At 46.1% G+C, this 13743-nt stretch overlaps 1 protein-coding gene across 3 annotated transcripts in view; it reads right to left on the reverse strand.

Moving 5' to 3' along the window:
• Positions 1-1124: 1124 nt before the first annotated feature.
• Positions 1125-13743, reverse strand: part of septin15 (septin 15) — a 26879-nt gene continuing 14260 nt past the window's right edge. For 2 of the 3 annotated variants that reach the window (XM_076270883.1, XM_076270874.1), the window contains exons 4-13: positions 11267-11367; positions 10842-10976; positions 9090-9207; positions 8879-8971; positions 8605-8701; positions 5876-5927; positions 4849-4974; positions 3977-4112; positions 3502-3647; positions 1126-3165 (exon numbers count right to left, since the gene is read on the reverse strand). In XM_076270883.1, the coding sequence (XP_076126998.1) occupies positions 3126-3165; positions 3502-3647; positions 3977-4112; positions 4849-4974; positions 5876-5927; positions 8605-8701; positions 8879-8971; positions 9090-9207; positions 10842-10976; positions 11267-11367 (1044 nt within the window). In that variant the 3' untranslated portion in view covers positions 1126-3125. Of the gene's footprint in view, positions 3166-3501; positions 3648-3976; positions 4113-4848; positions 4975-5875; positions 5928-8604; positions 8702-8878; positions 8972-9089; positions 9208-10841; positions 10977-11266; positions 11368-13743 lie in introns of all 3 variants that reach the window. The other variant, XM_076270890.1, reaches the window with a different exon arrangement.

Raw genomic sequence — 13743 nt, forward strand, 5'->3', positions numbered from 1 at the left:
CATCCTCGGTGCCACGGTTCAGGTAGTTATTTAGGAAAAACTGCATTTTTTGGGTTTCGGGGGGCCCAGCGCGGAGGGGGAGTGGCCCCCGGGGACCAAACAAAATTTTTCCGTAAAAGTCTAGTGGGGCTACATACCCACCAAATTTCATGTGCCCCGGTGTTTCGGTGTCCCGGGTATCGTTGACCAAAAATTCAGGAAGTAGATGACGGGGAAAAAAAACAACAACTTTGACAATCATTACATGACCCCTTCGCTAGCGGCGGTCATAATAAGAGTGTACTTCTCCAATGCAATGTATGGGATATACTCCACACATGTGGGTAGATTTGGCCTCACTGAATAAACAGACTTCCAGCCACTTATAGTGTGTGTGTTTGTGCTTTTACTGCAGAGTCCGCCCTCTAGTGGCCATATCTGGAGAGTTGCATTAGCTGGTGGGTCAGGACCCAAAAGTGGGTTGCGGAACCGTTCTGGGTGGGTCGCAGCACTTCTGGTTAAAAAAAAAAAAAATCCCATTTGAAATGCTATCTCAGATCATGTCAGCCATTGCCATGGACATAGACAATGTTTATGTGACAGGTCATGTTAGACGTCTTAGTAGCCTAGGCTAAAACCCTGAATATTTGAAGTAGAATATGGTTTCATAAATTGAGACAAAATGGGACAGAAACCCCAGTGTGTAATGAATTGCTGGCACATGAGAGAAACTGCCACATGGAAACAAAGCACCCCTGTCAAAGACAAACCTATCAAGTAGCCTAAGGTGATATCAGGAGTCGAAGACCTCACTGATGCAATGCCAAACATCAGCATATTCAAAACAAGTACTGTAGGCCTGCAGGCACTTAACGTGTCTTGCCATGTATCCGTTGGCTTGATCGCTTAAAAATATGTGTCGCTACTTAATGAACATGGGAAAAACTGTGGGTCCCAAAGCAAGACCATTTAAGAACCACTGCATTAGATGAATACAATTTTTATCATGAACAATCTAAATGTAATATAAAAAAGTGCCTGAAGCTGCTGAATACTAGTCACTTGACTTTAAATAGTGTGTTAAATAGAGTGAAATCTCAAGAGAAACAAACAAACCCACAGACAAGGTTGTAGCATCACCTCTCCATCTTTAATATTAATAATATACAGTTAGGTATAGAGAACATTATAATAAAATGAAGACAAAAAAGATTAAAAGTTGAAAACCGTGTACATATATTTATATATAAAAAATAATAACAATAATAAAACAAAACAAACAAACAAAAATAAAATAGCTAAAGTCATATTCAGGTCTAGCAATAAAACTGGGTCCCGTCACTGCACTGGAAGTGGTTAGATGGTGTGTATGTGTATGTAACCTCTCCCTGTCAACGCAACCTCCTCATCTACTACTGAAGAAGTAAATAATAAACCATATACACTGTACCGACTCTTTGCACACGTGGCTGCATTGCGCCATCTGACAGATAGCTAGGCTGCCTTTAAGTCAACCAGTGGATTGTGGGTATGAAAACATGAGATGTGACAACGTGTTCATTACAGAACATATGGAGGGAACATACTCTATGCGGACTGTTTGCTATAGAAATCATAAGATCCAGTATTCAGTTCAGATGTACTACATATAACAACATACAGATACTAAAGGAATCCATACAAATCATTGCAAGGTCAGTTTGGAAGGGTTGTTGCTCCAAGAGGTGAGAGGTTGCATGTGGGGGGTGGGGTTCGGGGGTGGAGAGCCTCAGTTAGTTGCAGTGGACCAAAGCCTGCATACTCTTTACAGTCAAGGGCAAGAAACATGGAGGATCTACAGGTAGGGCTTCAAAAACGAGATCCATCACTTCACAATATCATAATAATAATAATAATAATAATATATAAAAAAAAACAAGAGTTGGGGCCATAGCTCTCCGTCCTAAACTCTGTTTCTTGGCATGGAGTGTGGAGAGGGGTGACAGATCTGTCACATCTTTCTCATTATTAATATCAATGTAATCAAGTCATTAAAAAAAATCTGTTATTGTTACTTTTGCCACTCATGCTATTTTGCATACCACCATCTAACAGGGAGACATAAGTTACACATCAAAGCAAACATGTGTACAGGAGAGGCCTTACTGCTGGACAGGGTCTTCTGAAAGTAACATGGCATTGTAAAGGTTGGGTAAAACAAATTAAAAAAAACATAACGATAAAAAAAATATGACAGGCAATATCTATGACACCTCCCCAGCTTCTGTAATGTACAGTTGAATTCAGTCTTACACAAGCACACGCACACGCACCAGCACACAAACACACTCTCAACCCAGCAGTGCAAATGCTGAGTGGGAGAAAGAGCTAACCCTCCACAGTAAAATGCCCGTCACTTGCATTTGTGCCACTTTTAACCTGCCATCTGCAACACCTATCCGTCGGCATACCCAACAACTTATTTGTTCATTCTGGTTCCCTTAACACGTTCAAGCACCTTTTGCTCTCCAAACCATACTTCCCATGGTCACATGCGTGTGCCTACTTAGTGTGTGTGTACGTGAGCATGCGCGCATGTGTGTGTGTGTGGACGATCTGCGAGAGCTACAGTACCTATATACTACCGTGCTTGCTCACACACCCAAACAAGCGTGCAGTAGGCGCCTCGTCCAGCAACACTCAACTGTGCCACAGAAGGAAGCTAGGGAGGCGAAAGAAGCAATGGTTATCATAACGGCGGGTATCATAAGGAGGAGCAGCAGCTCGAGGAGCAGAGGGGTGCGTTTGCCTCTTTGTCATGACTAGCGACGTTCTCGCTAACTTACGTACGTACATACAAACCCAAACGACACCACCGGTCAGGAGAGAACAGGGCTTTTGGGTGTGTGCAGTTAACACATAAGGCCAATGTAAAAATCTCCAAAACAACTGAGCAAGTTAAATTATGTACACGACGATGGAATGTTAAAATGGAATGTCTGAGGTACATTAAATATTAATGTGCTGACTGTGTGAGTGAGTGTGAGTGTGTGCTAGCACATGTGTGTGTGTGTGTGTGTGTGTGGGTCCTAAATCATGTTGAGCATTAAAAAAGCAAAACGCAGTCTGAAGAATGGTGATCAGAGTGAAAGCTTGGCCGTGTGTTCTCAGAAGATCTTTCCTTTCTTCTTGTTTTTGTCCATGGTCCTGCAGACACAGACACAGAGAGCCAGAGAGCAGATGAGGCTTTGAACTGGGGGGAGCACACTAACACACCAATAGATGTTCCATAATGAAACAGCAGGCAGACAGCGCAGTGCGGTGAACAGATGCTAATACCTGAATGCATTTATTTTAGTCCCATTTCACTCCTGTTTGACTTTGGGGTACATCTCAGATAGTGGTAACGACATTCCTGTTCTCCTGACAATTGCTTTTCTTAATTTCAGTTTCCATACAGGAGTTTCTTGTCCACCTGTCAATGACCACTGTGGACTGTTCTACATCTAGCATCAAACACGACTGAAGAAAATGGAGACTCACTTGGAGGCGTCCAGCTTCTGTTGCTCCAGGATGCGCTGCTGTGTCTCCCAGTTGGCCTTCTCATCCTCGAACTGGCGTCTCTTCTCCTCCAGCTCCTTGTACTGGGCCTCCAGATTCCTCTTCATCTGCTCATGGCGTCGTTCCAACTGAGCAGGAGCAAGAGCACGCGCACAAGAGGCACGGAGATCATGAACAAGGGCAAAGACAGTCAGGCTTGCACACTTTAACAAAGTGTTCTCACACACCAGGTAATTCTGTTTTTCAGTTTTATGCACACGCACACGCACACACATGCGCACACACACACACATGCGCACACACACACACACACACACACACACACACACACACACACACACACGCACATGCACACACACACACACACACACACACACACACACACACACGCACATGCACACACACACACACACACACACACACACACACACACACACACACACACACACACACACACCTCTGCCTCAGAGTCCTTCAGCTTCTGTTTCTTCTCTTTGACCTTCATCTCAAACACCTGCTCCATCTCAGTCTCCATCTTCTTCATCTTCATCACGTGCTCTCGCCTCTCCTCCTCCATCTGGGCCAGAGGACTCCTGGGAGAAAGGGAGAGAGGGAACAGGGCACAGGTGAGAGAGAGAGAGAGAACAGGGCACAGATGAGAGAGAGAGAGAGAGTGAGAGAGAAAACAGGGCACAGATGAGAGAGAGAGAGAGAGAGAGAACAGGGCACAGATGAGAGAGAGAGAGAGAGAGAACAGGGCACAGATGAGAGAGAGAGAGAGAGAGAACAGGGCACAGATGAGAGAGAGAGAGAGAGAGAGAGAGAGAGAGAGAACAGGGCACAGATGAGAGAGAGAGAGAGAGTGAGAGAGAGAACAGGGCACAGATGAGAGAGAGAGAGAGAGATGAGAGAGAGAGAGAGAGAGAGAGAGAGAGAGAACAGGGCACAGATGAGAGAGAGAGAGAGAGAGAGAGAGAGTGAGAGAACAGGGCACAGATGAGAGAGAGAGAGAACAGGGCACAGATGAGAGAGAGAAAGAGAGTGAGAGAACAGGTTATGGATGAGAGAGAGAGAGAGAGAGAGAGAGAGAAAGAAAGAGAGAGAGAGAGAAAGAAAGAGAGAGAGAGAGAAAGAGAGAGAGAGTGAGAAACAGAGAAGCAAAGAAATAAGTACAGGAAAAGAGGCCAGAAAGAGCAACTCTGTCAACTCAACAACAGGCTCAAAACACTACTGCCTCAACTCCCCCTAAATGGGTAGCGCTAGGCGTGATTAACAACATTTTATTCTCCATTCTGGAATGTGCTTTGATCTCTGGTCAAGATGAATTACTTTGTCAACTGGCCCTTGGTCTTGGTGGTGTCGACGCCGTTACACGTGAGAGCGGCCAACTTCTTGCTGCGGTAGTTCTCGTAGTGGACGTTGTTGGTCACGTCTTTGAGGTCCTGCATGTGAGTCCTGCGGAGGGAACGCAGTATAAGTATATACACACACACACACTTATAAGTATAGTATATATACTCTTTTGATCCCGTGAGGGAAATTTTAGTCTCTGCATTTATCCCAATCCGTGAATTAGTGAAACACACTCAGCACACAGCGTACACAAAGTGAGGTGAAGCACACACTAATCCCGACGCAGTGAGCTGCCTGCAACAACAGCGGCGCTCGGGGAGCAGTGAGGGGTTAGGTGCCTTGCTCAAGGGCATTTCAGCCGTGCCTACTCTCCTAAACACGCATCTCGTCGGTTATTGGTTGGAACACTTTATTTTGCCTTTAAGTGGTTGGCAACACTTGTTGATAGCAATTGTTTTTGTGTACAGATCTCGGAGCCTAAGCTGCCTACAGAGACGCGTTTGTTTGACGGCCTGCTTGTGGGGCAGGCAGCTAGTGGATCGTTAGGAAAGATTAGATGAATGTGATCATTTATGTTTGGGCCTTTTTTGGGCCTGAAATCGCTGATACAACGTTTAAGTGTTTGAGCATTGAGGGGGGGGGGCAACTGGTTACAGTGCCCATACCATATTCAGGTCCACGTGCCCAAGTTTGAGTCCGGCCCAGGTCATTTCCCGATCTCATCCCATCTCTCTCTCTCTCTTGTTCCTGTCACTCTCTCTACTCTCCCGTCCAATTAAAGGCATAACAAGCCCCAAAAAATATGACAAAAAAAAAATCTGGCTGTGGATGCCAAACCGCTACTTGCTTCTAATGTAGCGTGACAGTACGATCCTGAAAAGCTTGTTTGTTCTGCAGAACGGTAGCGTCCTAATGCAGGTGCCTGCTTGATCCTGGCCACACAGTAAACACAGTTCACTGTAAACCTCCCTGGGCGCTAGGCTCACCTGGGCGCTAGGCTTACCTGATCAGCATGTTCCTGAGGACGGTGAAGTCACAGTGCTCGCCATTCTCCACTGAAACAGCAGGAAGCACAGAGACAGGTGAACACTACCACTCCATACACACACACACACACACACACACACACACACACACACACACACACACACACACACACACACTCGTACGCGCACACACACACACACACACACACACACACGACTCTAGACAAGCGACAGTGTCTTTAAAAATGTTGTTTTACTACAAACACACTCACGCACACATGGGAATCAGACATGGTAGTGGAGTTACTCCACAATGGTTTACTGAATGCAAGAAACAACAGACATGAATGGCTAAACTCAAAACAACGACAACATAAACTGCAACAACAACAAGGACAAGAACAACAAACAGACTGATCACAAGGTAAACTGTTAGCTGACAATACAGTTAACAGTTTTACACACAGGAAACAGGTGTTCAGTTAAGTCAAAAACATGTCTTGGGGTTACGAGGGAGTTAAACAGGTCAAAACACAGACGTCAGATGAGTCGTTTCATTTTTGACATGCTCAGACAGCGTTTGAGAGGGTCGGACAGCGTTTCACACAACAAACACACACACACACACACACACACACACACACACGATCAGTAATTGGTTAAAGAGTGGGATTCTGGAAAAGGACAGCGATGAGGCCTCTGTTCTCTTCATCCAGCGTGGAACGTGACGGGGGCCAACTACGAGGACCACCGCGCTCCAAGTCTCGGACCACCACGCCCGAAAGTGCACGTTAAGAGCTCGGACCTACCTGATTGGCTCCCGGAGAAGGAGGAGGAGGAGGGGGTGCAGAGGGGTGACCCTTGACCTGCCGTGAGCCTATCTGTCTACAGTGACTCAGAATGGCTGGGTAGTGGGATTACATGAGCAATGAGGACAAGCACGAGGTCGGAGGTCAGCGGCCTGACTGATGACTGGAGTGTGGAGGGGGAGGAGAGGACCACGGGGGGTTGTGGGAGTGATGGCATGATGGGATTTGTAGTTCTACTTGGCGGAGGGGGAAAAAACAAAACAAAACAAAACAAAACAAAACAAAAAATTCCAAGAGGAGCAGTAAATTATTGATGTATTTCTTGTTTTAAGAAGCTCTACACCTGTGGTTAGGTCAGACAGCTGGAAGTGTCAATCCTTCAGTCAACAGCACAGAGACTCTGATGCCCACATTGTTCAAATCGATGTGGTCTTTGGGACAACTGGGACACACAACCAAATGCGCTGTGTAGCGTGCAAAGTAATTAAGTGCACCATCGACACGGATCGACTGACCTTGAGTTGTGCAACAGCAAAGGATGGATTCCATCATGCCCTGCGTGGAGTTCTGAAATAGTTCAGTCCACTTACATTACTGTGCATGAGAGACTGGCCAGTATACTGCCCGCGTGTGCAACACTAAATCTGCACATGTCAGGAAGTAAGGTGGACAGGAAGCTGAGGGGTTGTGCCAAGCATGCAGCTCTGGATGAGGCATCAGTCCACACAAAACAGAACATAGGGATCATGGACTAGTCTGCTAGGTATATGACGGTTAACAGGACAGAGAGAGAGAGAGAGAGACAGAGAGAAAAAGTCAGAGAGAGAGAGACAGAGAGAGGGAGAGAGATGTTTGGCTCTACGTATGTAACTAGCAAATAGCACAGGATGACTTATCAGTTTCTTTATGACCAGCAAGAGCCCCAAGGATGACCTTTGACCTACGGTCACAGCAACATAAAAGGTGAAAGGGCTAGGGGAGGGAGGACTGGGCTGAAAGTTTGAGGTGATGGGGGTGAGGGTTGCAAAAGGTGGCATATAAAAGTGAGAGATGGTTTACCAAAAATGCCCTCTGTCAGTCATGGAACAGAACAAAGAACAAAGAGAAAGGAACAAAAAAAGGAAGAATGAAAAAAGTGAAAGACTGATACAAGGATTCACCCACATCACAACGATTCAAAATGGCCAAAAAACACACACACATACACTCACACACATACAAACACACGCAAATACACACACACACACACAAACACACACACACACACACACACACATTTTTCAGGGGGAGGAGGCTTCTTATAAAATCATAAAAGGCAAAAATAAGACAACAGTGCACAATATCAACGAAACAAAAACAACATCCATTTAAAAGTTGTTGTGGCTGATGAAGAAGAGAAGGGGGAAGGCTGGTGGAGGCTGGTGGAGGGAATGTGAGGGAAGAAAAAAAATAAATAAAATAAAATAAAATAAAAAAATAAAAATAAATATAAAATCATCACTGCCAGAAATAACTACAATGCCCATGATGCACCGGTGCCACCCTTTTCCAGAATCCCTGATGTACACTCCGCCCTGGAAGGAGGGGTTGGTGGGAGGGCGTCCTTGGAACCCAGGTGGAAATACCACTCTCCCAGCATTCCATAGGGCCCCTTTCCCTCTCATTTCTCATCACACAGCAGGCAGAAACTCCCTAAAGCTTTGGCAGCAGGACCTGTGTGCTTTTCACTATTTAAACTGATGCATACTTACAGTAGAGAAAGACACCATTCCTGCTGAAGCTTTTGGGGTGATTTCAATTTCGACACAATGCAAAAAAATCACTCCATCTAAACACATACACAGTACATACAAATGCAATCATTAAGAATCATTCACACACGCGCACACACACACACACACACACACACACACAGACACTCGACACTGGACACATACCTTCTGCCACGCCCCAGGGATACTGGCGGCCTCTGACCTTGCGGCCGTTGACTTCAACCACTACGTTACTGCCCACCACGGCCAACGGCATGCGGTCCTGCAGCAGAGAGACAGAGGCGGACGCAGCGTCCGTGAGGAAGAGGCTAACTATATCGGCCGTCAACACTAGGCGCGCTGATTGGTATCGACAAGCACAGAGAGCCACAGGACAGCCACATGTGTCAGTCCTTGCTTGTTTGTTTATCTGTTTAGGAGCTTGTTTGTGGCTGTTCACCTTGATCTTGCGGATAAGCTTGCTGTCCTCATCGTCGTCTGTGTCCGGAAACTCGTATATCTTGATCTTGTGTTCCTGGATTTCCTTCATAATCTGAGAGAGAGCGAAGAACATGCAGGCTCAGCTCATGTGAACACACACATTCACTCGTATATTACATACAGTACATACACCTGCACTCTCTCACACACACACACACAAACACACACACCTGTTTCTTGAAGAGCTGGCACTCCTCTGGCGTGAGTGTGTCGGCCTTGGCGATGAGTGGGATCACGTTGACTTTGTCGTGCAGACGCTTCATAAACTCGATATCCAGAGGCTTCAGGCTGAGCAGAGGCACATTGGTACAGCGTTAGTCTGCATTCTTAATTCCAGAGGCACATTGGTACAGCATTAGTCTGCATTCTTAATTCCTGAGGCACATTGGTACAGTGTTAGTCTGCGTTTTTAATTCCATGTCTTTTATGTTATTCACAATTAACTGTATTTTTTTTTATCTCTGTTTGTATCTGTCCTTTTTGCTTTTATAAATGTAAAGCACACTGAATTGCTTCTGCCTATGAACTGTGCTACACACAGCAGATGAACTTGCGTTGCCTGGCCCTGCACACCCATGAAGGGTTAAGCCTACTTTATGCTCCCTTTTCATATGCAAATAGGTGTATTTGTTTCATACGTTCATCCATTTCATACGTATTCACGTATAAGCTTGAAGTGAATGGACAAAATAACAGACAAAATCAAGGCAGTGAATGGACTTAGGTTCCATCTGTGTCTTTATCTGTTTTTGACGTTGAGCAAAAATGACACTTTAGAGCATTTTTCACACCCCGTACACATCACACACACACACACACACACACACACACACACATCACATCTGGATGAAGACGGCCTCGTCCCCTCACACGCCACAGACAGCGAGGCCAGAACCACAAACCCAGACAACCGAGGCCTTGTGTTCCTGAATGACCCAATTCTGATGACATAAACCAGCGCAAACCCTATCAATCTTCACACATACAAACAGCACACATAAAAAGACACCAACACAAAAGGACTTCACTTGGGCCACTTGGCAAGATTTCCTCATCACAACACTACTGCTGGTGTCTCCTCCATCACCAAGTCTCTCCTCCATCGGCCTTTCTGTGCCTCGTTCCCATGCACTGTCCATTCCCCACTGACAAGCAGCAGGACAAAGGACTCTGTTCTCACTGCTAACTGGTGGGGGAGGAGTGTGTGTGTGAGGGGGGGGGGGTCTAGGGGGCTGCCTGGGGTTGCACGTCTAGAGAGAGGCCCACTAGAAGACAATTCCCAAAGAAAAATAAATAAATAAATAAATAGCAATACTGAACATGAACATCAACAATTCTATAAAGTGATAATCTCTCTTTTGATGAATCCGACAGATTGAGAATGAATTATACACTGGGCTGTGTTGGGTTTCATTCCAATTTAAATGCTTTGTAATTGACAAAACACAGAGATAAAAGGAGCTGGCAGCAGAATAAGGGGTTGTGTCTACATGACTGGCATCAAACGCGGCTGCCATATTTTCCCAGCTAAAAATAAAGGCGCGCAACAGAGAAGCACCCAGAGGACTGTGGGTAGGGAGGCCTCACGGCAGCCAGCTGCCATACGATTGGCCAAGGCGGATGCAGGCAAAGGCATTGCAGCATGGCCTCTATGGCTCTTATATAAGCTTTCGGTCACTATACTGGTAGCCTGCATCTATATTTGGTTCCCTCTCTCCAACTTCCTCGTTTTAACACAAACACATCCACAGAAATGCACATATACTAACCACACACACACACACACACACACACACACACACACACACACACACACACAGACACACACACACACGTATCCTGAAAGGACGTGTCCCTACAGCCTGGTGGTATTTTTGGGAGCATTTGACAATATGCATTTTTGTGAAAGCTGCTGGACTCACCCATGGCCAGAGGGGGCGATGAAGTACAGGCAGCAGTGGACCCGATTGTCAGGCATCTGTCTTCGGTTGACCCGTGACTCTGCATTCAGGAAGTCTTCAAACTTATTGTCAATATAGTTGATAACTGGCTGCCAACTACATACCAGGGCAACAGAAAAGAGGGATGAAAAGAGAGGAGGAGATTAAAAATAGCATATTTGGAGGTGCCACAGACAATCCCTCAGAATCGCTTTTTAACAGTGTCACATATAAAAGAGAGGCTAATGGTTGGGCAATATCTCATTACTGCATTCTATTTCTTATAATACATTTTAAATTTACAATTAACAATATTAAAAAATACCTATGTATCAGTATTCTTAACTAAGTTTATATTCTTCTTGAACGGCTAAACTCCTAAAGCTATTGTACGCCGAGCAGCCCACCAGTTGCTGTTGTCAACTGCATCTCCGAATCCTGGTGTGTCGACAATGGTCAGTGTGAGCTGGACACCTCCTTCCTTCACCAGGACTTTGGACTGCTCAACCTGCAGAAGAGCAGAGAGCAGTTCCAAATTCAGTTTCACATGGAAACCCGAGTCTCGCTACTAAGGCGAGATGCCAAACCCGACTAGAGATGATCCACAGAAACCCAATTGCTTGCTTTTTTCCAGCCTCATTCACACAAACCATCATATCTCAGAGAGACAGAGATATTTCAGAGACACCTCTGTAAAATGTCAGTGCATTTGCTTCTAATGTCAACATTTATAAAACTCTAACAGCTATGACAACAACAAAAAAAACCTCATGCAGCAGTGGAGAAGGGCGTTCAAGTGAAAGTGTAACTGACACTTGGTGTGTGGTCTACCCTCCGTTTACACAACTGTCCACTATGGAGCGTCAGGGTGGAGGACCACTCCACCACAGCCACCACAACAGCACGAGCCCAAGGACAGGCTCTCTAGCGTTCAGGTGATGGGAACAGTGAGAGAGGACTGCAGCGGCCAACCCTTTACGCTGCTGAAGAGGTTAAGATGCCGCTTGATGTGCTGGACTACACTTTAGTGAAGGTCATGTTATTTTTGGATGAGCCCTTTTGGTGTTTAAAAAAAAAAAAAAAAAACTGTATTTCAAGGCTCACTGTTTTAGTGTGTTAGTCACCCTTGGTAGCTTTGTGCTCAGAAGGCGCCTGCTGAGAACCATGGGAGAAATACATGTACACGGACTATAGGAGAAGGAGGGGGTGGGGTGGCTGACATTCCTCCCTTCCAATTCCAAAAGAATGCTTCAGGAGCCAAATCTAGCGCATAACTGCGACAAACAGACAGGGAGCGAACGAGAGGGAAGAGAAGGGAGAGGAAGGGTAAGCGCGCGGAGAAAACCACAAAAATGTTGACTCTGTCTTTCAGCTGTAATCTAAGAGGGGTTGAATGGGGATGTTTGACAAACAGAGCAGATTGTTTGGGAGGCAAAAATACCCTCTCCGCTCGATGTGCCGCTGCCCGGCTGACCACAACCAGGCGCAGACAACCACTCGGGGCCGGCCGAGCCACCGACCCGCCGCCAATTTTACCCCTGGAACCGCGACTGGCAGTTCTGCCTGCACCGCACCATTCCTACGGGACGGGACGGGACGGCCGCTGGAGGTAGAATGCAGCGCCGCTGGCGGAATGAGATGAGCTGACGGACTTGGGAAAATATGGGTGGAAAAAGAGCAATTCATCTTTTTATATTGCAGGGTTCTCCGCGGCTTTTATTTCAGTCATTTAGCAGATGCTTTTATTCGACGTGACAAAGTACTGTGAAAGCGTATAATTTCATCTGCTGTTCAAGGGGGATTGCTGCTAAGTGAAACCATGCTCTCACTGATGCTAGCTAGCGCTACAGCATCTCCCCTTTGGTCATCGTGGCAGAGGAGTATGTTTGAAGCATCTGTCAGTTACCAAAAATGGAATGAAGTTAATTTTAACCTCTCATGTCATAAAACACTTGCACTATTCCTCATACTTGGCTGCCTGCTATAGTGGAGACCTGATTTTACATTGTAAAGAGAGATAGTCCAAGATAAGGTCTCCTCTTATATATCTTACATGTTATTCTACTTCTACTTCTATTCTAAGTCACTTTGGATAAAAGTGTCTGCCAAAAGAACACATGCAAATGTAAATGTAAATGTAGATATGGAGTCCTCTGGAATGCTATGACCGCCACGACATCTAAAAGATACCACTCCCACTCTCGGAGGGAGGGATGCTGCTGTGATAACAAGGCTACATGGAATTCATCCCCAGGCTCTATAACGGCGGGCCGGAGGGATGCTCAGGGCTGGGATGGGATGGGTGGAGCGGTGGCAGCACTGGTGGTTTCACATTCAGGCCAATGCTTAAAAAAACAACAAACACACACACACACACACACACACACACACACACACATACACAAACACGCTTGGAGAGGGTAAACACTCACTGAAAACACTAGGCACACTGAGAACAACTTCACATGATTGACACTGCATGGTAGGCGTAGGCGAATGCCAGACCTTGCCACAAAATCATGCCTTTTTCCACAGGGAAACCATAAAACCCAGCACGTCTCAGCATCTCTATCCAGGAAGTAGGGAGTTTGGGGTATGTGTGTTTGTGTGTGTGTGTTTGTGTGTGTCTGTGTATGTGTGTGTGTGTGTGTGTGTGTGTGGGGGGGGGGGGGGGGTTCCTTGGGTCTGGTGGGAAAGCGGTCGCTGGGTGTTGAGTTTCGTGGGAACATTCCTGGCCCTGTGGTGACCCCTTCTGGCCCCGGGAGGAATCCAAACACCCCTTTTACCCTTCACACACTCTACTCCACACACACACACACACATACATACATACACGCACACACGCACGCACGCACATCCTGGAGTCTCCATCCCCCCCCACACC

Source organism: Alosa pseudoharengus, unplaced genomic scaffold, assembly GCF_046254945.1.
Source record: "Alosa pseudoharengus isolate Yale_2024_CS ecotype anadromous, Long Island Sound unplaced genomic scaffold, YU_APseudo_1.1 YU_APseudo_1.1_scf_10, whole genome shotgun sequence".
Classification (NCBI taxonomy): domain Eukaryota; kingdom Metazoa; phylum Chordata; class Actinopteri; order Clupeiformes; family Clupeidae; genus Alosa; species Alosa pseudoharengus.